Here is a 21,259-nt window from a genome sequence, read left to right as displayed (position 1 = left end):
CCACCAGAAACCAAATTTTCAGGCACCTTGATCTTGGACTTCTTGCCTCCAGAACTGTGTGAAAATAATTTCTGTTGTTTAGGCCCCTCGGCCTGTAGCATTTTGTTATGTCAGCTCGAGCAGACTAACACACAGATAAATGGAATCATAAAATATGTGGACTTTTGTTACTGGCTTCTCTTACTTAATAGAATGTTTTCAAAGTTCATCCATATTGTAGCATGTATCACTACTTCATGCCTTCTTATGGCTGAATATTATTCAATTGTGTGGATATACTATATTTTGTTTATCCGTTCCTCCATTTATGGACATGGGAGTTCTCTTCACCTTTGGCTATTGTAAATAGCACTGCTATGAACACACGTGCAAGTATTTGCTTGAATACCTGTTTTCAATACTTTGGGGTATAAATCTAGGAGTAGAATTGCTGGGTCATATGTTGATTCTGTGCTTACCTTTTTCAAAAACTGCCAGGGTGTTTTCCACAGTGGCTGTAACATTCTGCACTTCCACCAGCAATGTATGTGGTTTCCAGTTTCTCCACATCCTTGCCAACAACGTTACTGCCCCCAATTTTGATTATAGGCGTCTTAGAGGGTATGAAGTAGTATCTCATTCTGTATTTTGATTTGCATTTCTTGGATGACTGATAATGTGTAGGATTGTTTCATTTGTTTATTGGCCATTTATACATCTTCTTTGAAGATGTGTGTATTCATATCCTTTGTCCATGTTAAAATTGGGTTATTTGTCCTTTCATTGTGGAGTTGTAAAAGTTCTTTACATATTTTGATTAATAGATCCTTATTGGATGTATGAGTTACAAATATTTTCTTCCGCTCTCAGGTTGTCTTTTCACTTTCTTGGTAGTGTCCCTAGAAGCACAAAAGTTTTAAATTTTGATGATGTCTAATTTATCTATTTGTTTTTGCTTGTGTTTTTGCTGTCACGTCTAAGAAGCTATTGCCTAATTCACATTCCTGAAGATTTATGCTTATGTTCTCGTCTGTGAATTTTATAGTTTTAGCTCTTGTATTTAGGACTTTGATCTATTTTGAGTTAATTTTGTTACTGGTGTGAGGTATGAATCCAAATTCGTTGTTTTGCATGTGGGTATCCTGTCCCATTTGCAGAAAAAAATTATTCTTTCCTCATTGAATTGTCTTGGAATCAGTTGACCATATATGTGAATGATTATTTCTGAACTTTCAATTCTATTCCATTAGAGTATATGTCTGTCCTTATGTCAGTACCAAACATTCTTGAATACCGTAGCTTTGTAGTAAGCTTTGAAATTGGGAAGTATAAGTCCTTCAACTTTGCTCTTTTTGAGATTATTTTGGTCAGTCTGATTTCCACGTGACTATTATTTTCATACGGATAAGGTTGTCAATTTTTACTAGAAAGGCAGTTGCGTATTTGATAGAAATTGCTATGAATCTGTAGCTCATTTCGGGAGTATTGCCATCTTAACAATAGTAAATCTTCCAATCAATGACACAGGTTGTCTTTCTATTTATTAGGTCTTCCTTAATTTCTTTCAATGATATTTTATAGTTTTCAGTATAGAAGTCTTACATTTATTGTGTTAAATTTATCTCTAAGTATTTTATTCTTTTTGATGTTGTTGTAAATGGAATAATTTTTTCCTCTTCATTGTTTTAAATTGAAGTATAGTTGATTTACAATGTGCCAATCTCTGTTGTACAGCAGTGGAATAATTTTCTTAATTTAATTTTTGGATTGTTTATTGCTAGTATATAGATATAGAATTGATTTTGTGTATTTATTTTGTATTCTCTAAACTTGCTAAGGTCTATTTTCATCTAATAGTTTCTCTGTGGATTCCTTGGGATTTTCTCTATATAAGATCATGTCAATAGCAAACCGAAATAGATGTACTCTTCCTTTCTAATCTGGATGACTTTTCTTTTCCTTGCCCAATTACCCTAAATAAAACTTCCAGTACAGTATTGAACAGAAATGGTGATAGCAGACATCCTTGTCTGCTTTGCCACATGTATAATGAAGACCCATATTTATTAAATTGTGCAAAAAAGGCATAGTTCAAATTTATGTTGCTTTGCTATTTGAAATGGAACATGAATATATCTTGGTTCCATCCTTCCATTCTAAAAGGGCATAAACTATTTATTAACTTTCTATCTTGGTATTGGGAGGATAAATTAGAATTTGACAATCCCCTTAAAAGTAAATATTATGTAAATTCATAGGAAAAAGTTATGGGGCATGATTAGGAAAATTCATGAGAGGGGGATGAAACCTCAGGCCTCAACCATTTTTCCCTCTTAGAGATCAGAATTATTAACAAATCGTGAGCTTTATTCTTTTTTTATTTTTTTTTTGCGGTACGCGGGCCTCTCACTGCTGTGGCCTCTCCCGTTGCGGAGCACAGGCTCCGTACACGCAGGCTCAGCGGCCATGGTTCACGGGCCCAGCCGCTCCGCGGCATGTGGGATCTTCCCGGACCCGGGTACAAACCCGCGTCCCCTGCATCGGCAGGCAGACTCTCAACCACTGAGCCACCAGGGAAGCCTGTGAGCTTTATTCTTAAATAAAGCAGGCTGGGGTCCAGGTGACTTTCCTGGAAGGCACACAGAATGTTTGCTGCCCTGGGGGACTGTGAATTACTTCTGCACAGCTATTGGTTAGAGCCCTTTTGTTTAGGAATCCCGCTCGCATTGTCTTCATAAATAAATTAGTATCCCAATTAATATAAAAGTAGCCTGTAAAAGGATTGCCCCTTTGGGCCAATAAATTTCTTCTCTCTGAAAAATGAGGAAAAGGGGTCAGAGCACTGTTTTTTTTTCTGGAAATTTCGCCTTGATATGGCTGTACAAATGGTTGAGGTTGTGACCTCCAATCATTGAAGCCTCCCTCGCTGAGCAGCAAGGTCGTTTCTGGGGCCCAGGCCCCCTCTTATGAAGGGAGCTCCTACCCTGTGGTTATACCTGCAGGTAACACTGGGATATGGTCTGACATTGCATTTGATTCCTAGAAAGAGGATTATTTCAGTCCTTTTGGGCTACTATAACAAAATAGACTGGATGGTTTGTAAGAAACAAATTTATTTCTCACAGTTCTGGAGGCTGGAAAGCCCAAGATCAAGGCACCAGCAGATTCAGTGTCTGGTGAGGACCTGCTTCCTGGTTCATAGGTGGTTTCTTTTCTTCTGTGTCCTCACATGGAAGAAGGGAGGAGGGAACTCTCTGGAGCCTCTTTTACAAAACCAGAAATCCCACTCATGAGGAGTCCACTCTCAGGACCCAATCACCTTCCAAAGGTCCCAATTCCTAATATTATCACAAATGGGGATTAGATTTTAACATGAATTTTTTTTGGTGATGGATGGGGGCAAGACATTCAGTCCATAGCAAAAAGGCATCCTTCACTTTGACAGCTGCTCAAATGTTTATTAGTTGTAACTACCTCTTATGGAGGTCCTGGGATAAGTGCTTTCTCTGAGTTATCTCCTTTGGTCCTCAAACAGTCTTATCAGTAGGTACTATTATTAATCCCAATGTCTACTTGTAGAAGTTGAGGTTAGAGAGTCATCAGGTTGTTTTTCCCCCTACCCAAAATTCTTTCCCCCCATTTTCTGTTAATACCATCCTTTTCCTTAGTGGAAGTCTTCTGCCCACCTCCTTGTGACCCTAATATAGTATCTTGTTATTAAATCCAGTTAAAATATCCTGCCCTACTGTTCAGAGAGTGTGAACAAGTAACCTAGGATCAGGTAATCTCATAATAATGATTCTGATGAAGTTCTTATCATGGATTTGATATCCAGATGTTGAGGGAGAAGGTTTCCTTTTCTCCTAGAGTCATTACATGGAAAGATGGAAGCCTGGATCACAATCCTTGCTTTTCCTACATTTTTTGGAGAATTTTTCCAGTAATATAAGAGAATGAAACACACTGAGAGAAGCATAGCAAAGAGATTGAGAAAAAGAATCGTGATATTTTTGAGTCTCTGAGGCCAGATCCTTTTCTATAGTGAGATAATAAAAACTCATTTTTGCTTACTTGTTCGAGTTAGAGTTTTGTCATTTGCAACCATAAGCTTATCCACAATTATGCAGCTAATGTTGCAAAGCTGGTTTTAAATCTCTGCCTGTCTGGCTCTAAAGTTCGTGCTCTATGCAATACTTTGGTTATACAGCTCTGAGCCAGATATTTCAAGTGAGTCAAGTAGCAGGCATAAAGTGTATGAAAGACTCAGGTTCACAACCGGCAGACCTACTGTACATAACCCCAAGTGTTAAAATTCATGTCCAAATTGTGAGGAGAGCAAAACTGCACATCTCTTTGAGAAAACAAAATTAAGCATTTTTCTCCTAGAATAAATCACCATAGATAGTAGTCATATGAGTTCTTAGAGGGCAACTGAATATTTCCTGTGTAATTATCTTCATCTAATCTGAATGATCTGATATAGCAGACTGAGGCAATGACTGATTTACGCGTATGACAGTAAGGTTGAAGAACAATTGAGAATTAAGTGGATCTCGGGAGTAATTAGTAGAATTTGACCTGTGCTCTGGGTCCACATGTGGTTCTCCATAATGTTGCATGGCTTGTGCTGATAAGCAGACCTCAACACATAAGATCTTCATCCTTCACCCCTTTCCTGATCCACATATGTACTGCCAGTTGAATGATTGCCATTTACCATCATGTAAAATTCAATGTGTATTTATTTTGTTTGCACTCAAATAAATATAACAAAAACTGTTGTGAGTACACATAGAAAATTACAAAATACATACACATACAGTTCTCCATACATCTATGCAGATACCTATTGTCCATTTTTTTCAAGTATTTGGGCATCACTTAAAATATTTGACCTTGAAGTTCAAAATTACAAAAGCCCCAGCTGTTGACTGGGATATAAAAAAGTAGACATTAATAACTAAAGTATATGCAACAAAGACAGCAACCACCCTTCTAAATAGATCTTGGGTGAAATAGGAAATATCAAAACAGCAGTTTCAGGATGGTTGAGAATAATAACAGAATATTATAAATCTGAATTCATGATATATGATTGATGATTTTCTTAGGTGCAGATTCATGGACTTAAAATTCACTATAACTAAATAAGAAAGAATAAAAGTAAAGCAACAAAAGCTTAACCTCAAGAAGTTAGAAAAGGAATGGCAAAACAAACCTAAGGAAGGAAGGAGAAAGTAACTGATATTAAATAAAAGTACAGTTAATACATTAGAATATATATATATATTTTTTTGGCGTGCGGGATCTTGGTTCCCTGACCAGGGATCTAACCCTTGCCCCTGCAGTGGACGCACAGAGTCCTAACCACTGGGCAACCAGGGAAGTCCCTATGCATGTTTTTTTAACAGTAGAATTAATAAATTGAAGGTTGATATTTTGAGGAAAAATTGGCAAATCAATACTTAGTCTAATAGGAAAATGATGGATAACTGTTTTGCTTTGAAAGTGATAAGCAGGACTTAATTATTTTTGTCTAATTAAAAAGCAATATATGCTCAACAATAAGTTAGAATATAAAAGCAATGTAAACGATATCATTTCATAGTTTGATCCCCCATTTTACTTACAAAATGGCTGTTTTAAATTATTTTTCTCCCACAGTATCATCGCCCCATACCCACCGACATCCTCAGTTTATTATCACCTAAGACTGTTCAACTTAGAAATATCATTGAAAAATTATTTCTCTTATTCCTCTGAACTGTTTTGTGCCTTTTGACCTTGACATTTCAAATCTACAGCTAAATCCTTCATACCTGTATAACTACAGATACTTCGCAGTTGGTATAAGTGCCTCCACAGTTTCCATTTTTTGGTCAATTTGGGACACTTATGCATCAGGAACTATTGTCCTAGGGTTGAGCAAGGCAGCCACTGTTACACTCTTGGCCAGGCAGGCTTAGGTATGGGCTGTCAGAGTCTTGGTTAAATATCCACAGTCTCTTTCTTCCCCCGTCTGAGTTCTTTCTGGTTTCTCCCATTAGCCACAGTCAACTGGATGCCTGAGGGCCAGGGAGCCTGGGTGGTGCAGCCTTTTCCTGTGTACAAGTCAGTTACCTGCAGAGGCTGGCAGAGTGGGAAGGAGCCACTGGAGGGCCACATGGAGAATAACCAGCATGCTAGCTGCCCTTTCCCCTTCTTCTCTTCCTCCCAGAGGTAATCTGGCCACACAGACTTTCTCATTTTGCCTGACTTTGACAGGCTCACTCTGAATTCTTGCCTTTGCATGTACTGTTTTCTTTGGCAGAAATTCCCTTACTCCATTTCTTTGCCTGGCAAACAAACTCCTACTTATCCCTCAAGCTCCAGCTCAAATGTCACCACTCTTTTACCTACACACTTGTAGAGGCAGCAAAGTCCGAACAATGGGACAAAGAAACATAAGGTCGGGTCCTCAATCAGCCACTTACTAGCTGCTGTGGGCCAGGTACTTCTCCGATTTTACGTAGTCCCCCACCCCCACCCCCTTTTTTTTTTCTTCTGCAAAATAGGAATGGGAATTGCTGCCTTGACATCCTTTCTCCAGGGATGAAAAAATCCGTGAGATAAAATGTTCTCTAAAATGCAAATCACTTTACAAATTTAGTTCTGTTGTGGTTGCTCTTACCATTGCTTAGATTTTTTTCTATCAGTTCAGACCGATCACAGTGCAAAAGGCAACTTTAGTGGCATTCAAATACGAATTCAAATTCCTACTCACCCCCTTTTCTTTCTACAGCCCCCTTTTTCTCTCCTGTTAAGTTATTCCGCCCCCCGCCCCCCGCCGCCGCTCTCATTTCTTTTTCGGCTTGTTTACTCTGAACCCAGGTATCCAAGGTCATTGCATGATTGTGCAGGTGCATCTCACAGTTAAAGAGGTTGAGTCATTTAGTAACGGCAGGGAGGTAGGGGTGGAACGGGGTAGGTCATCCTAACAAAACGCTGCACTCTAAGTTGTAAAGTTCTGGGAGCTGAGAATTCAGACTGGCAGGGTCATAAACGAACCCCACTCAGATGGAGGGTGCAGGTCCGACTGGGGCTTCTGCGCGAGCCTCTGCAGCCCGCGCCGCAGCCCGCGCTTGGACGCCGGAACCCCAGGCAGGCGGGAGCGGTGGCGGGTCCGGAATTCCGGGAGGAGAGCACGAACTGGCGAAGACTACAACTCCCGACGTGCACGGCGGCCAAAACGCGTTCTATCCCTGCTTGACTCCTCATTCTTTCCAGTTCTTACGACGGAGTCCGCTGTCTAGGAACTGCATAGTAGTCACTATAGCGAGACTGTAAGCTTCTCTGTTGGCGCGGGGACCGGAACATCTCACGGAATGCCTCTCACTCTTTGGGTCCTTCGCTCAGGCGTTGAGGAACTCGCTTTCGGACCTGCCGGGTTTCTAGGGGGACAGTAATTGTGGTCGGACGCTGTGGCGCGGCAGTTTAATTTTCCGGCGGCGGCTGGTTGAGCGGGACGAGATGGTCCTGACGGGGCTCATCAGGAAACTGGGTAACAGTCTGAGTTGCCCCTCGCCCGGGTCGCCCACCCGTCGTGGCCGCTTGCTGAGAATGGCTGTGTCACGTTTCCGAGGCCGGGCCGCCCCGCGACGGCTTCCTGTCTCGTCCGGGCTTCGGCAGGGCAGCCCCCGGGGGCCCACCTCGGACTTTGTGTAAACTCCCCAGTTCGCGTCGTGAATGCACCAGCGTCCTGCGTGTGGAAAAAACTGGTTTCTTTATTTACTTCTTCACCGCGTTCCCGCCCCCAGCGTAGATAATGAAGTTTTAGGGTAAATTCCCTGTGGGCGTCTCTTTGGAGTCGGGAAATAGCTCTGTGCTGTCTTCTTTGACAGGTCATCAGCTGGCCGAGATCAGGGCACGCGCTCTCAAGAATATTCTCTGCAAGATTGAGCACAGTTTAATCTGCTGTGCTGATCTGGTTCAGGAGAGGCTCCTTTTTCTCCATTTGCTGGAATGGTTCAATTTCCCGTCCGTTCCAATGAAAGAAGAGGTTCTGAGTCTGTTGAACAGATTGGTCAAGGTAGGATCATTTTGAAATAAAATAAACAAGTGAGTATTTCATAGTCATTTAATTGTAGCATTTGTTGAAAATTTAAATTATTAATTTTTTAAAAAACACGTGTGAACGTTGAATTTTAATTCATTTGGGTATATAGTGCTCCATCCTCCTTTTCTCTTATTTGTGATGTTGAATCTCACATTGTCTCTGCTGTGTTCTGAAGTAACACAGTTTCTGAGTTCAGGTATGTTCTGATTTGGGGGATCGTCTTTGGAGGTTAATACTTGTCATTCTGTTTTCCCTTATGGTTCTGTTATTTACATGTTAAAATGAGATGTCTTTGTATAAAAGAGAACACATTTAAAGATAAAGTTACAGACCATGATACTAAACAGCACAAGTGTGTTAAACTGTTTTTCCCATATCTGTTTTTCAGATTTATGTTTCTCAGTCTGTCTTGAGAGTAGTTAGTTGTCAGGGTCAGATATCAAAGTGGCAGGTTTAACTTTTCCAAACTGTAAATCGCTATGCAGTTGTAGGAGATACTTATTACTTTGGCATCCTTTGAGTGACTGGAGGTAGAAGAGGATACAGTGAGTGTCAGTGAAGGGAAATAATCAATTTAATAAATAAAAGTAGGAATGGATAGTGTGCATTTCTAGCGTTCAGTGTCTGGGCTTTTCTCTCATAAGTGTTATTAAATGTTTTACGTATGTCTCTGTAAATCTACGTCTTATGTATATCACCGCAAAAATTATGTTTTAAAAATGAACATCTGGTATACCAAAAATAATGTCATGTTTTGATTGCTGTAAAATAAAGTCTGGAGATTTTGATATTTATAGTTGTTCTCAAGACACTCCTTTTCTTATTTCAGTATCCCCCAGCAGTCCAGCATTTGGTTGACCTTGGTGCAGTCGAATTCTTATCTAAACTTCGTTCTAATGTGGAGCCGAATCTACAGGCTGAAATTGATGGCATTCTGGATGGACTTTTTATTCTTCCTTCAGAAGTTCCTGAACTACATTCTGCATCTTACCAAACCAGTCAAACTGGTAACTCTTTGGAATCACTCTGATGAAATCAATCAGTCAGTTTGTTAAAACATAATATATTGGTTCTAATGGTTAATTCTAAGGAAAGGAACCTTAGATTAAAAAAAAAAATAATCCTCCCCTTCTCCCCCCCTGCAACTCTTATTTTTCTTATGTTAACTTACATGAATTTGATCATAATTCCCCTCCTCTAATGTTACAGAGAGGAGGATACTTGTGTGTTTTTGTTTTGGTCAAGGGGCATAAAAGATGAAGTGACTTTCTTTTTGTGAGACTAGTTTGACAGATTATCTTTTTTAGCAATAACAACAGATTTTCATTGAGCACTCTTTACTATGTGACAGACGTTGTTTTAAATATTTTATACTTGCATTTTGGGGCTGTGTTCTTCATATAGGGAGGATGTCTGCCCTGCTTATGATTTTGTTACGGGATCCAATCAAAATGAGCTACACGTGGTATACTGGCTAAGATCAGAGTCAAAGAGACATGGATTTAAGTCCCAGTTCTGCCACTAGTTGGGTGACCTTGGCTAAGGTACTTAATCCCTCCAGGCTTTAGTTTTCTCATCCAAAAATTGGTACAATAAGCAAGAACATCTTATAGGATTTTTGTAAGGATTAAGTGGGGCAATGTCTGGACGGTGCTCAGCATAGGGCCCGGTGTATATGAAGCACAGAATCCTTGTGTGCTACTGTTACTTGTTGTTCTTGTTATTATTTGATGTCCAGTATAGTGCCTTGCTCATGGAAAGCATTTAAATTGATTTGAAGGAAAGAAAATGCTCTCGAAATTTATATGATTGAGTAGTAAAAGTATAAAAAACTGTGTTTTTGCTCATTTAATCTGTTAGACCCTATTCTTCTCTATGCCAGTGCTGTACTGCCACTTCTGTGACCCTCGGTCCTGCTGTTAACAAGAACAACAATAGCAGCTGCCATTTACTGAGTTTCTTGTGTGATTGTGATTTTTAACAGTGTATTTTGCAATTTCTGTCTAAGCTATAACAAATAAAGTAGAATCTTAAGTCATGAATTTTCAACCTAGTTCCTTGCAGGTGAGTTTAGAGGTATGGTCTAGGGCTAATTTTTAGTTTTCTGTATTAACATTAGAACTACTGGCATGAAAACTTCAAACAGAAAATGACAAAATTTGGTTTTAGCCTTTTCTTCATTCTCAATCTCATGACAGCTGAAGTGCTGAATATGTAATCATGTATGATAGGGGATCGTCAGAGTTATTGAAAGATAGTGTCTGACTCTTGCTTTTGACAACTTTTTCTTAAAAAACATGAAAATCGAAGTGATCAGGAAATATGTAGAGTAAGGGAGAGGAGAGCGATGGACTAAGAAGCTGAGATGAACAGGTCTTGAATAAATACCTGTAACAGGTTCTTTATGTGCATCGTGTTACATAACAGTAAGAGAGGGAAAACCCTCAACTCGAAACTGACTCGGCATCGACATGTTTGTCCTCTTTAGGAGGACAGGTTATTCAGAGAACCATAACTGGATTACTTTTCTAGTTTTTAAAGTGATTCAAAAACTTAAGATAAACCATTTGTATTTGAAAAGAGCAAGTTTCACTTTCAGCAAATAATGCATCAGTAACACAGTAATGTATATTTTCTTTTCAGAATTGCCACAGCAACCTGAAACCTTAACGGGATATTTTCCTCAAGACAAAAGTACTTTCCAGCAGATGGAAGTGCCTCCAAGACCTGTGGGTGTGTATCTACAGGGACGTAGGTCCTGTCTACCTGGGAAATTGGAAATTAATGTACTTTCCCTCATTGTTGTGAAGACATATTGTGGTCAGACTTAAATGTTTAAGCACCAAACTGAAAGTCTGTTCCCTCAAGTTAGATTAGGATATAGAGTCTAAATGGTGAAACTGTGTATTATTCTAAGTGCCTTTGACCAGCTCTGTAGGCGGTGGTAATGGTGGCCGTGGTACTTGGTGCTTATCGAGCCGGGAGTCTTTGTCAAGAGCCGAGCTGTGCACTGTACACACCGCCTCATTAATTCTCCAGCTCACTAAGCGGTACTGTCGACCCAGTGACTCAAGCCAGAGGCTCAGGATCAAATTTGTTTCCTCATTTATCCTTACTCCAACATTCAGTTGACTGAAGAGTTCTGATTTAGAGCCTCTCTCAGGAATGTCATCCAGGTCTTTTTGCGTCTGGTCTCTGGTCAGTCATATGCCGCCTCCTCAAAGAGACCTTCCCGAGGACTCTAGCCAGTGATCACTTTTTATCTACATTTGGTTTTCTTCCTATATGTATTTATTAAATTATGTATTCATTTACTTCCTGTTTGTCTCCCTCACTATAAGCTTAATGACAGCTGCAAATACTGCTTTACCTGTGTGGGTGTGGGGAACAGTGCCAGAACTGTATTGGGCACTCAGTATGTACTTCTTGAATGAACGAATGAATCTCCATGGCGTCCCAGTGAGGCTGGCATTATTGTTAGCGCCGTCTTACTCATGAGAACACTGGGGCTCAGCAAGGGCGAGTCACCTTTGTACTGGGTGACACAGTCAGGGCATGGTTAAGTAAGCATGTGCTTCACATCTTACTGCCTGCATGGTTGAAATTAAAAGGCTGCTTCCAAGGATATATGTGCGGACGTCAAGCATCCAATGTGACTCAGTTTGGAAGCCCTCTGTTATAAAAACGATTTCGTAGAAACTCTCAGCTTGAGTACAGCATAAGAAAGAACAGAAAACTTGTTCAGCTGTTAAAATACTTTACCTTTCAAAGTTTTGTTAGGCTTATAGGGAGCTTTGGGTTTTTTTTTTAGCAGTTATTTTTTTCAACCAATTTTTTTTTGTTTTTTTAGATGTTGGGGGTAGGAGTTTATTGATTAATTAATTTATTTTTGCTGTGTTGCGTCTTCGTTTCTGTGCGAGGGCTTTCTCTAGTTGTGGCAAGCGGGAGCCATTCTTCATCACGGTGCGCGGGCCTCTCACTATCGCGGCCTGTCTTACTGCGGAGCGCAGGCTCCAGACGCGCAGGCTCAGTAGTTGTGGCTCACGGGCCTAGTTGCTCCGCGGCATGTGGGATCCTCCCAGACCAGGGCTCGAACCCATGTCCCCTGTATTAGCAGGCAGATTCTCAACCACTGCGCCACCAGGGAAGCCCCGGGAGCTTTGGTTTTGACGTGGTAGTTCTTTGTGTTTGTGGCTGAGAGGTTTAATTGAGTGACAACGAGAGACATCTGAAGGGAGGGTCTTCAGGGCTGGGAATCATGGGTATTTGAGTGAAGCGGTTGAAACATTCAGGAAGATTGAGATGGTAACATTTTTATGTGGGTTGCAGTTTGTGGATTGATGGTGTGGCTTATTTTGGACACATCTTTATGTGTGCAGTATAAGCCTGTCCTTCCCTCCACCCCCCTCTTGTTTTTCCCTTAGAAAGTAAACCCTGCTTTTATGTTAGCACTTTTGAAGGAAGCAACTGCTATGTTTGAGAATTTAATAATACTATTATCTGAATTTAACAACTCCATGCTCTTTTCAGAGCATTTTGCAGAAAGACTGTTGCCCGTTTGGAAGGGCTTATGTGTTGCCACCTTAACCTGTACACTATGTGTTTAAAAATAATTTGAAGGAAGGTAGTATAAAATTGCATTTGGTTTCTCGGATTTCTTTTAATCTTGTCTGAGCACTGATATTTGAACTTTAATCTTATGGTCTTCAAGTCATCTTCAAAGAGGTTTAAATATCTAACACGATTTAGGATATTTGAACATGACTAATTAAATATAGTATATGATTACGTTTATATCGTTTTTAATTTCTACAGTTAGAGATCTCCAGATGCCAGCTCCTTTTTTGTTTATGTTCTATGTTCTGGTTAGCCACATGGTGAAATAGAAAATTTAATTGATGCTCTAAATGTCATTCAATATTGGTTTGTGTTTAATACCCTTCTAATAATAATATATGAGTTCTGTTTAAATTATGAGAAGAGAGCTCTGTTATTTATTCTGTGAGGGCACTGTAGGCTGTGCCTCTGTTTGAGGACTTGTTTTAAAGGTGAAGCCTTATTCTGAACATTGTGCATCTGTCAGCATTGTCTCCTTTGATGCCTTAAGTTTTGCTCTTCCATTAGCAGCAAATCCGACCGCAAAGTGTTTGAAGTTTTCTACCTTCCCTTGGCTCCCCCTGACCACAGCTGATAGGCATGTTCTCTCCTCTAATGAAAGGTACGGTACCTGATGTATTTCAGGTGTTTTGGCTTTTGGTATTGATATTTATAACCCTGAAGTCTGAGAGTTATTACTGTACATTTTCATCAGGAAAAAAGATCCTGAGTGGCTGTGATAGGTAGCAGTGGGAATGTATGAATGATTTTCAGTATTTCGAAAAACAAGCCAGAAAATTCCTCTTTGCCTTGAATCAGGCTTCACATCGTTTCTTTTTTATGCTTAGAATCCTGTGCACTCCCTGGTGATATGAGTCATCTCTTATCAACCAGATTGGTGGCCATTGCTTATGCCCTTGGTGAATAAAAATGGAGAAATTTAGCATAAATGCAGTCTTTTTAGTAGACAATGTATTTCAAACCGTGGACTCTGTTAGGAGAAGGTTGGGGACCACTGATCTGATCTGATGTATTGGATTTTATTTGATCATCACCCCCAAAAGTAGAGAGCCAGTATCTAGAAGTTTGGAGACTGTTTTAATGTCTAGTTTCACTTTTTGCTGAAACGTAATTTCAGTGAATGCCACATCAAATGAGTTGTCTGCCTTTTTTTGGTGAGAATCTGAAAAATAAAGACCAACTTCTAGAGTTAGGGCCCAATACAGGGGGATGCTATGAAATGGCTTTGGATGATGGCCCTTTTTACTGATGGGCGTCAGTAAATTCTCTTGGAATAACATATTGAAGAGGTAGCGTGCACACGGGGATGGGGCAGGGGTGGTGTTGATCTGTCACTTTTGAGTCGGTCGCTAAGGAGGAGGTATGGTCTCCATTGGGCGCCTGTGGGTGGTGAACTGGGTGGACTGGAGCTGGGCTGAGAGCAGGTTTGGTTTCTTGGGGTGAGAGGTGAACGACTGTGACATCCCTAGGAGGGCACATATTGTCAGAGAAGTTCAGAGGTGTCCTCTCCATGAGATAAGAGAGGAGTACCAGCTTCATTCCCCTCGAGTAGGGAAGAGCAGTAAGGAATCTAATTCCTGGAATTTAACTCTGTACTTAGTATGATCTCCTCTGCCTTATTTCCTGATTCATTTAGCAGATTTCATTGATCTCATTTCATGGCATTGTGATAGCCTTTGGGTATACAGTGGTGGATACTGTGTAGTCCCTGCTCTTGAGGAGGGTCTAGTGGGGCTACGAAGTCAACAGGCAGTTTCGTAGCACAGGTTATGGGCACATGAAAGAACACACCTACCCCAGGGTTGTTCATTGATTAGGGAGGAGATTTGGGAAGGCTTCCCAGGGCAAGGTGTCTCGGCTGAGACCTGAAGGATTGTGAATAGGTTACTTAGAATCTGGTATAGGTAAATTCTTTTTAAAAATAAATAATACTGTATTTTGTATATTTTGTAGCTCTTTAAGAAGTAGTAACCACACTTTAATCTGGAACACCTGTGAGCTGTTGAAAGATGTTATCATGCAAGATTTTCCTGCTGAGATTTTCCTTCAAAGGCCAAAAATTGTTCAGGTGCGTTTCCTCTGTAATAGTTTTAGATTTTGAAACAGGGAAGTTTTTGCAATGAAACACATTTTGCAAAGTAGGAGTCCTTGGGAAGGAAATTTGCACTACCATAGTTAAATAATGAAGTATTTGGTTATTTAGACCACTTACTCTCTAACTTACTTAGATAGTGGTTGTTCTCCTGATAGGAAGTAGTCTCGTTTGACACATGCAGTCCAGTTTGACGACCTTGAACTTAACCATTTATGGATCACTTGGGGAGACTAGACCTGGGAAACTGAGGTTGGGCAGCAGTGACCAATCTTAATAGTTAGAATTGCATCACTTTGGGTATCCGGGTGTTTAAGGCACGGTGCTGGATGCTGTGGAAATATGGCAGAGGTGAGCAATGTGGGTGGATTCTTTGCAGTGCAGTTTACTGCATACGTGTATAGCAGAGAGACTGGGATCCCGGGCTGGGATTGGGGTGTGTCCACGGCATCTGGTAAGGCTTCGTACCCTTGCTCTGCCATCACGGGGCTGAGATGGGTGCCAGTGAGTGGCAGCTATTACTTCATACCGTCCCAGCTATGAGTGATAGCAGAGGGAAAGCTGTAAATTACCAGAACATGCAAAATGATTTAGCTCTTTGAGATGTAAGAGGCTTCTTGTGGTTTTTAAAAAGTACTGTGTAACTTAGTGTCCTGAATGGGGAATAATTCCCGTGTTCTTCACAATAGGTACTCAACTAACAGTTCAGATATGAGAAACGCTGACTGTTGTATTTAAATTTTATCTTACTTTGACCCATCTTCCTGCATTATGCCAAGTCATTTTTGCCTGTTTCTGTTTCTTATGTTTTATAAATATTTGCACCTTATCTTAATTCCTTTGACTGTTCATTTAACCTCACTTAAGCTCCACATCCTTCTTTGAAAGTCGAGCACTTTGTTCCCTCGATAATTTTTATAGCTCTTCTTTATTGCAGAGCCTTTTATCTCTGTTGAAACTGGCCTTTGGAGGAGATGGAAAACATCGCCTGGCATTGCAGTCAGTGTCCTGCTTGCAGCAGCTGTGCACGTATTTAAGAAACAGACTTAACTTTCACCGAGATCCAAGTTTTTTCTCTAGTAAACAAGGTATTATGTTTGTATATTCCTTGGTCACTGGTGGTATTTGTAGATTCTTCCAAGAACTCCCCATTATATTTACTGTCAGGGTTATTGTGTATACATTTTCACAACATAAATTCCCCATTCCTAAATGTAATCAAATTATCATCTTTGAAAACAAACTGTATGAGTGACAGAAGCACTCATGATCCCATCCTCTTTTTTTTGATAAGAGACATTTGCAAGGTGTTTTTCTCCCACGTATGCTGAGTGCTGTTGGGAGCTAAGGACCAGGATTCTGAGTGCAGCTATTCATGTGGGACTTTGGGCATTTTAGCAGCTTATATGTTGTGTTAAGAAATTGTTTGGTTTGAAAAATACCTAGTTGTATTTTATGAAAACTATTTTTATGCAACTTTTGATGTAGGCAGATATTATGTGATAGCAGTGCCAGACTTTTCAGGGAAGAAGCACCACCTAATGGCCAAATAGAGTACTAGGCTGGCCTTGTCAAACTAGCATTTACAATTTAGGATTTCTGTGCACTTATATAATACAATATATATTGAAAGTCGAATATTAAATTATAGTGATTTGTCATCATGCTTCATAGTTAAGCCCTGTTTTGTTGAGAGTTTCACTGATCCCTGTGCTACTTGAATATTTATCCTTTATGTTAGCTTTATTATAGACCTCAGGGGGCATGGGGTTTTCTCATTAACATTCTTGAGAGCTTGTGAGTACCCCATATTTCATCAGAAAAAGAGTTATAATGTGGGTAAAAATAGTGGATAAATCAGAAGACTTATTCGTGTATTAAATAAATATTTATTTATCACCTACTGTGTGCCAACCGATACTCTAAGGGGTATAACACTGAACAAAACAGATAAGGTTCCCGCCTTTATGAGCTTGTATTGTAGAAGGTTGGGACAGGTAGTAAACAAACAAGTTTTTAGATATGAAGTGCTCAAAGGGAATAAGAAGGGTGATGTGACAGAATGTGACTGGGGATGTGGCTTTCTCGGATAGGATGGTCAGGGAAGGTGTCTGACAGGAGGCAAGCTGAAGGGTGAGAAGGAACCTCCGCTTGAAAAGCGGCAGGAAGAGTACTCCAGGAAGGTCAGAGGCCTCAGCCCTGAGGGCCACACGCTTGAGGAAGGAAAATCAGGCTGGTGTGGGTGGAGCGTAGTAAGTGGGCTGGGGGTACAGAGAGGGGAATGGGGTGAGGTCAGAGAGGTGGCCCGGGGCCAGGGTGCAATGGCACTGGCAGACCTTTGTAAGGGTTTGATCAGTATATTCCCAGTATTGTGCGGCCCTCACCAACATGTTTCCAAACCTTTGTCATCCTCAGTGGAAGCCCTGTAACCATTAAGCAGCTCTCCCCATTTCCCCTTCCCTCTGCAGCCCCTGGTAATCTCTCATCTATTTTCTGTCTAGGTCCCTAGACTGAGAGCAGGATTGTACAGTATTTATCTGGCTTATCTCACTTAGCGTAATGTTTTCAAAGTTCACCTATGTTGTAGCACGTGTCAGAACTTCATTTTTACGGCCGAATGACATTCCACTGTATGTACACACCACATTATATTTATGTATTCATCTGTTGGTGGACGTAGGGCTTGTTCCCACCTTTTGACTGTTACGAGTGATGCTGCGGTGAACGCTGGCATATCCGTTCGAGCCTCTGCTTTCGATTCTTTGGGTGTATACCAGAGCAGAACCGCTGGGCCATACGTTGATTCTACGTTTAGCTTTCTGAGGGACCGCCAAACATGTCCCACGGCGGCTGCGCCGTTTGACATTCGCACTAGCAGCGTATGAGGCTTCCAGTTTCGCCACAGCCTCACCAAAACTTGTTTCTTTTTCTTTCTTTTTTGTTAACTGTAATCCTCCTAGTAGGTGTGAGGTGGTATCTCATTGTGATTTTGATTTGCATTTCCCTAATGACTAGTGACTCTCTAGTGACTTTTCATGTGTTAACTGGCCATTCGTATATCTTTGGAGAAATGTCTATTAAAGTTTTTTGCCCGTTGTTAAATTGGGATGGTTGGCTTCTTGTTTTTGTTGAGTTTGGGGAGTTATTTATATATCCTGGATACTAAAACCTTATCAGGTATATGATTTGCAGATATTTTCTCCCGTTCTGTAGGTTGTTACTTTCTTTTTTTTTTTTTTTGAAGATCTATTTATTATTTATTTATTTTATTTATTTTTGGGTGCGTCGGGTCTTCGTCGCGGCACACGGGATCTTCGTTGAGGCATGCGGGATCTTTTGTTGTGGCGTGCAGGCTTCTCTTTAGTTGCGGCATGCAGGTTTTCTCTCCTCTAGCGGTGGTGTGCAGGTTTTCTCTCTCTAGCAGTGGTGCATGGGCTCCAGAGCCCGTGGGCTCTGTAGTTTGCAGCATGCAGGCTCTCTAGTTGAGGCGCGTGAGCTCAGTAGTCGTGGCGTGTGGGCTTAGTTGCCCTGCGGCATGTGGGATCTTAGCTCCTGGACTAGGGGTCGAACCTGCGTCCCCTGCATTATAAGGCAGATTCTTTACCACTGGGCCACCAGGGTCCCGGTTGTTACTTTCTTGTTAATGTCCTTTGATGCATGAAAGTTTTAAACTTTGTTGAAGTCCAATTTATCTCTGTTTTCTTTGGTTGTTTGTGTTTTTGGTGTCATATCTAAAAATTCATTGCCAAATCCAAGGTCATGATGACCCACCCCTATGTTTTCTGCTGAGAGCTTTACGGTTTTAACTCATATTTAGGTTGTCGATCCATTTTGAATTAATTTTTGCACAAGGTTTGAGGTAGGGTCTCTGGGAGGGTTTTAAGCGGGAGAGTGCATGATTCGGTCTCTAATGTTGTAAGTGAACAGTGTTGGCTAAAAGGTTCCGTGTAATTAGGTCAATTAGACATGAACCTAAGTGTGCTAAGGGAGTATTGCAGAAAAGGTTGACTTTTACTTTTACCTCATAGAAGCATTTCTACTATCTTAATTTTGTTAATTTTTTTTTCCTGAAGAATGACAAGAACTACATAATCAGTAATCTGTCTCTACCAAGGAATAATTTTATTCTTTTTTTTTCCCCCAGATACAGTTTCCCAAAATTCTTCTCTGTCTTATTGTCATGAAGCAAGAGTCACTCATCATTCCCAGAATCCTTCTCCAGGAAGCAGCAGCCCTCGGCCTTCTGTGGTGGGACGCACAGGCCAGCGACCCAGAGGAGATGGCCAGGATTGGGACGCCGTGTCTTCCAGGTGACTGTAGGAAAGCCAGGTTAACTCGTGTGTGTGTTTCAGTTTTAGAGGGAGATTGTTGTTTTGCTGTTGTTTTGCTCTTTAGTCTTTTCTTTTGAAACATTAACACAGGTATTGGCCTTGTGTTAAACCAGTGACTTTCATACTTTTTTGACCATGACCCCCAGTAAGAAACAAGTATTATACTGCAACTCGGTACTCAGTACACAGACATATACTCTGTGTATGTGTGCGTGTGCATCTGTGTGTGTCCACTGAAAAAATGTTCACAAAGTTGTTCTCTCATTCTGTGTTACACAGTGCATTTCTGTTTCATCAAAAAAATGGTGATTCTGACCCACTGAATTGTTTTTAGCAGCCACAAATGGAGTGTTATCTAGTTTAAAAGCATAGTTTTAAATGCTATATATTTTTTGATAACATTTTAAGCCCATTTTTGTAAGTTTAATCATAATTTAAATGCATTGGTGTTTACTATTAAAGGGAATGATTGGAGAATCTATAAAACAAAGTCCCCTTCAAGGTGCACAGTTACGGTATTTTATTCGTTGCTGTAAAGAAAGATATTTATATATCTAGTTTTCTTAAAGGGATTGGTGTGGTATTTGTGTGTTACCTCATTAGGCTCCAAGCATCTTAAAACCTCTTTTTTTTTCATTTATTTATTTTATTTTTATTTATTTTTGGCTGCATTGGGTCTTCATTGCTGTGTGCGGGCTTTCTCTAGTTGCGGCGAGCAGGGGCTACTTTTTGTTTGTGGTGTGCAGGCTTCTCGTCGCGGTGGCTTCTCTTGTTCTGGAGCACGGGCTGTAGGTGCGTGGTCTTCAGTAGTTGTGGCTCGTGGGCTCTAGAGCGCAGGCTCAGTAGTTGTGGCACATGGGCTTCATTGCTCACGGCATGTGGGATCTTCCCGGACCAGGGCTGGAACCCGTTTCCCCTGCATTGGCAGGCGGATTCTTAACCACTGCGCCACCAGAGAAGCTCTTATTAAGTCTTTTCTTTAGTGTCATTCTGCTAAATGCTCAGTGAGACCAGCACTTGTCTGTTGGCTTGATTATTTTCTTGTGACGTGGCTACTGCTGCTCCAGGCTAACACTGACTCAGGCTTGCTGTGTGTTTGGTGTTACGTCAAGTGCTTCATGTGCTTTGCCTCCTGTGGTAGTCCTCGTAACAGTCCTATAATAGAATTGGTATTATTATCATCATTTATAGAAAAGCCTGAGGTTTGGAGAGGCTGGGAGCCAAGCCCTAGTTTATACAGTTGGTGAAGAGGGGGGCAGGGGTGTGGGCAGTACATGGTCCGGGAGCCTGTGCTCCTCGTCCTTACCGGGTGGCTGCTGTCGATCAGGTGTGGTTTTTCTCTTTACCTCATTCTCTGAGCTATATCTAGTGCGCTACATGCTTGTAGATTTTCACTCCTGAGTGAACGTCCTCCTGGGCCCTTTCAGAGTTTGAGAGAAGCCCATCTCATTTCCATATTTTGGGATGCTTGGTATATTGGAATTGAAGAAATGACAAAATGTATTAAAATTGGGGAGTTTTACATGTTCAGTAGTGTTAGTGCATCTCTGTGATTCAGCTTCAGTTGTGGATAACATCAAAAGTCAACATTTTGAGGTGCTTTGTAAATGGGAAGTTCAAGCCTTTCTATAGCACTTTTATCCCCACTCCACTCCTTTACACCCAAGGTAAAATTTTTTTTATGAAGTAAGCCAAGAAGGGATGTTCCATTTTGGGGTACATTTTCAAAATCATATGATGTTGACTGTCCTAAATAAAGTAAGCCATTTCTCATCATGTTTTTCTGGCATTTTCTAGCATTCTTCAGTTGCTAACATTGGCTTACTTAGAACATTTGGTGAAAATCACAGAAAATCTAGGAAACCATACAAACTATTTAGTTTTGCCTTTATAAGTTACGGAAGAACTTTGCTATGAATCTGTTTGCTTTCCTTTAGAAATGGATGGGTTATCAGTGTTCATGTTGATTGCTGCTATAGGAATGTTGACACGTTTGGAGAACATCAGTTTGAAAAGCAACATATAAAAAAAGCATTCTTGGTTTCACTTACAATTTTGAGCCATCTTTATGGAATTTAATCTCGTAAATTTGTCAAGGTTTCTGTAAATCTGACCAGAATTGTTTCATGGAGCAATATAATTGTG

At 40.7% G+C, this 21,259-nt stretch overlaps 1 protein-coding gene across 12 annotated transcripts in view; it reads left to right on the top strand.

Annotated features, from left to right (window-relative positions):
* Positions 1–6,945: 6,945 nt before the first annotated feature.
* The window catches only part of RTTN (rotatin), a 163,723-nt gene continuing 149,409 nt past the window's right edge, over positions 6,946–21,259 (top strand). For 6 of the 12 annotated variants that reach the window (XM_089895303.1, XM_089895307.1, XM_089895305.1 and 3 more), the window contains exons 1-8: positions 6,948–7,519; positions 7,860–8,047; positions 8,904–9,081; positions 10,718–10,807; positions 13,199–13,292; positions 14,645–14,759; positions 15,721–15,871; positions 18,928–19,093. In XM_089895303.1, the coding sequence (XP_089751429.1) occupies positions 7,489–7,519; positions 7,860–8,047; positions 8,904–9,081; positions 10,718–10,807; positions 13,199–13,292; positions 14,645–14,759; positions 15,721–15,871; positions 18,928–19,093 (1,013 nt within the window). In that variant the 5' untranslated portion in view covers positions 6,948–7,488. Of the gene's footprint in view, positions 7,520–7,859; positions 8,048–8,903; positions 9,117–10,717; positions 10,808–13,198; positions 13,293–14,644; positions 14,760–15,720; positions 15,872–18,927; positions 19,094–21,259 lie in introns of those variants that run through there. The other 6 variants (XM_089895313.1, XM_030762001.2, XM_089895311.1 and 3 more) reach the window with 6 other exon arrangements.

Source organism: Delphinapterus leucas, chromosome 14 (genome assembly GCF_059928025.1).
Source record: "Delphinapterus leucas isolate spDelLeu-1000000601 "Yukka" chromosome 14, BTC_Dleu_Yukka2, whole genome shotgun sequence".
NCBI lineage: Eukaryota > Metazoa > Chordata > Mammalia > Artiodactyla > Monodontidae > Delphinapterus > Delphinapterus leucas.
Note: the sequence above shows the minus strand (reverse complement) of the source record. Positions and strands in the feature narration are given on the sequence as shown.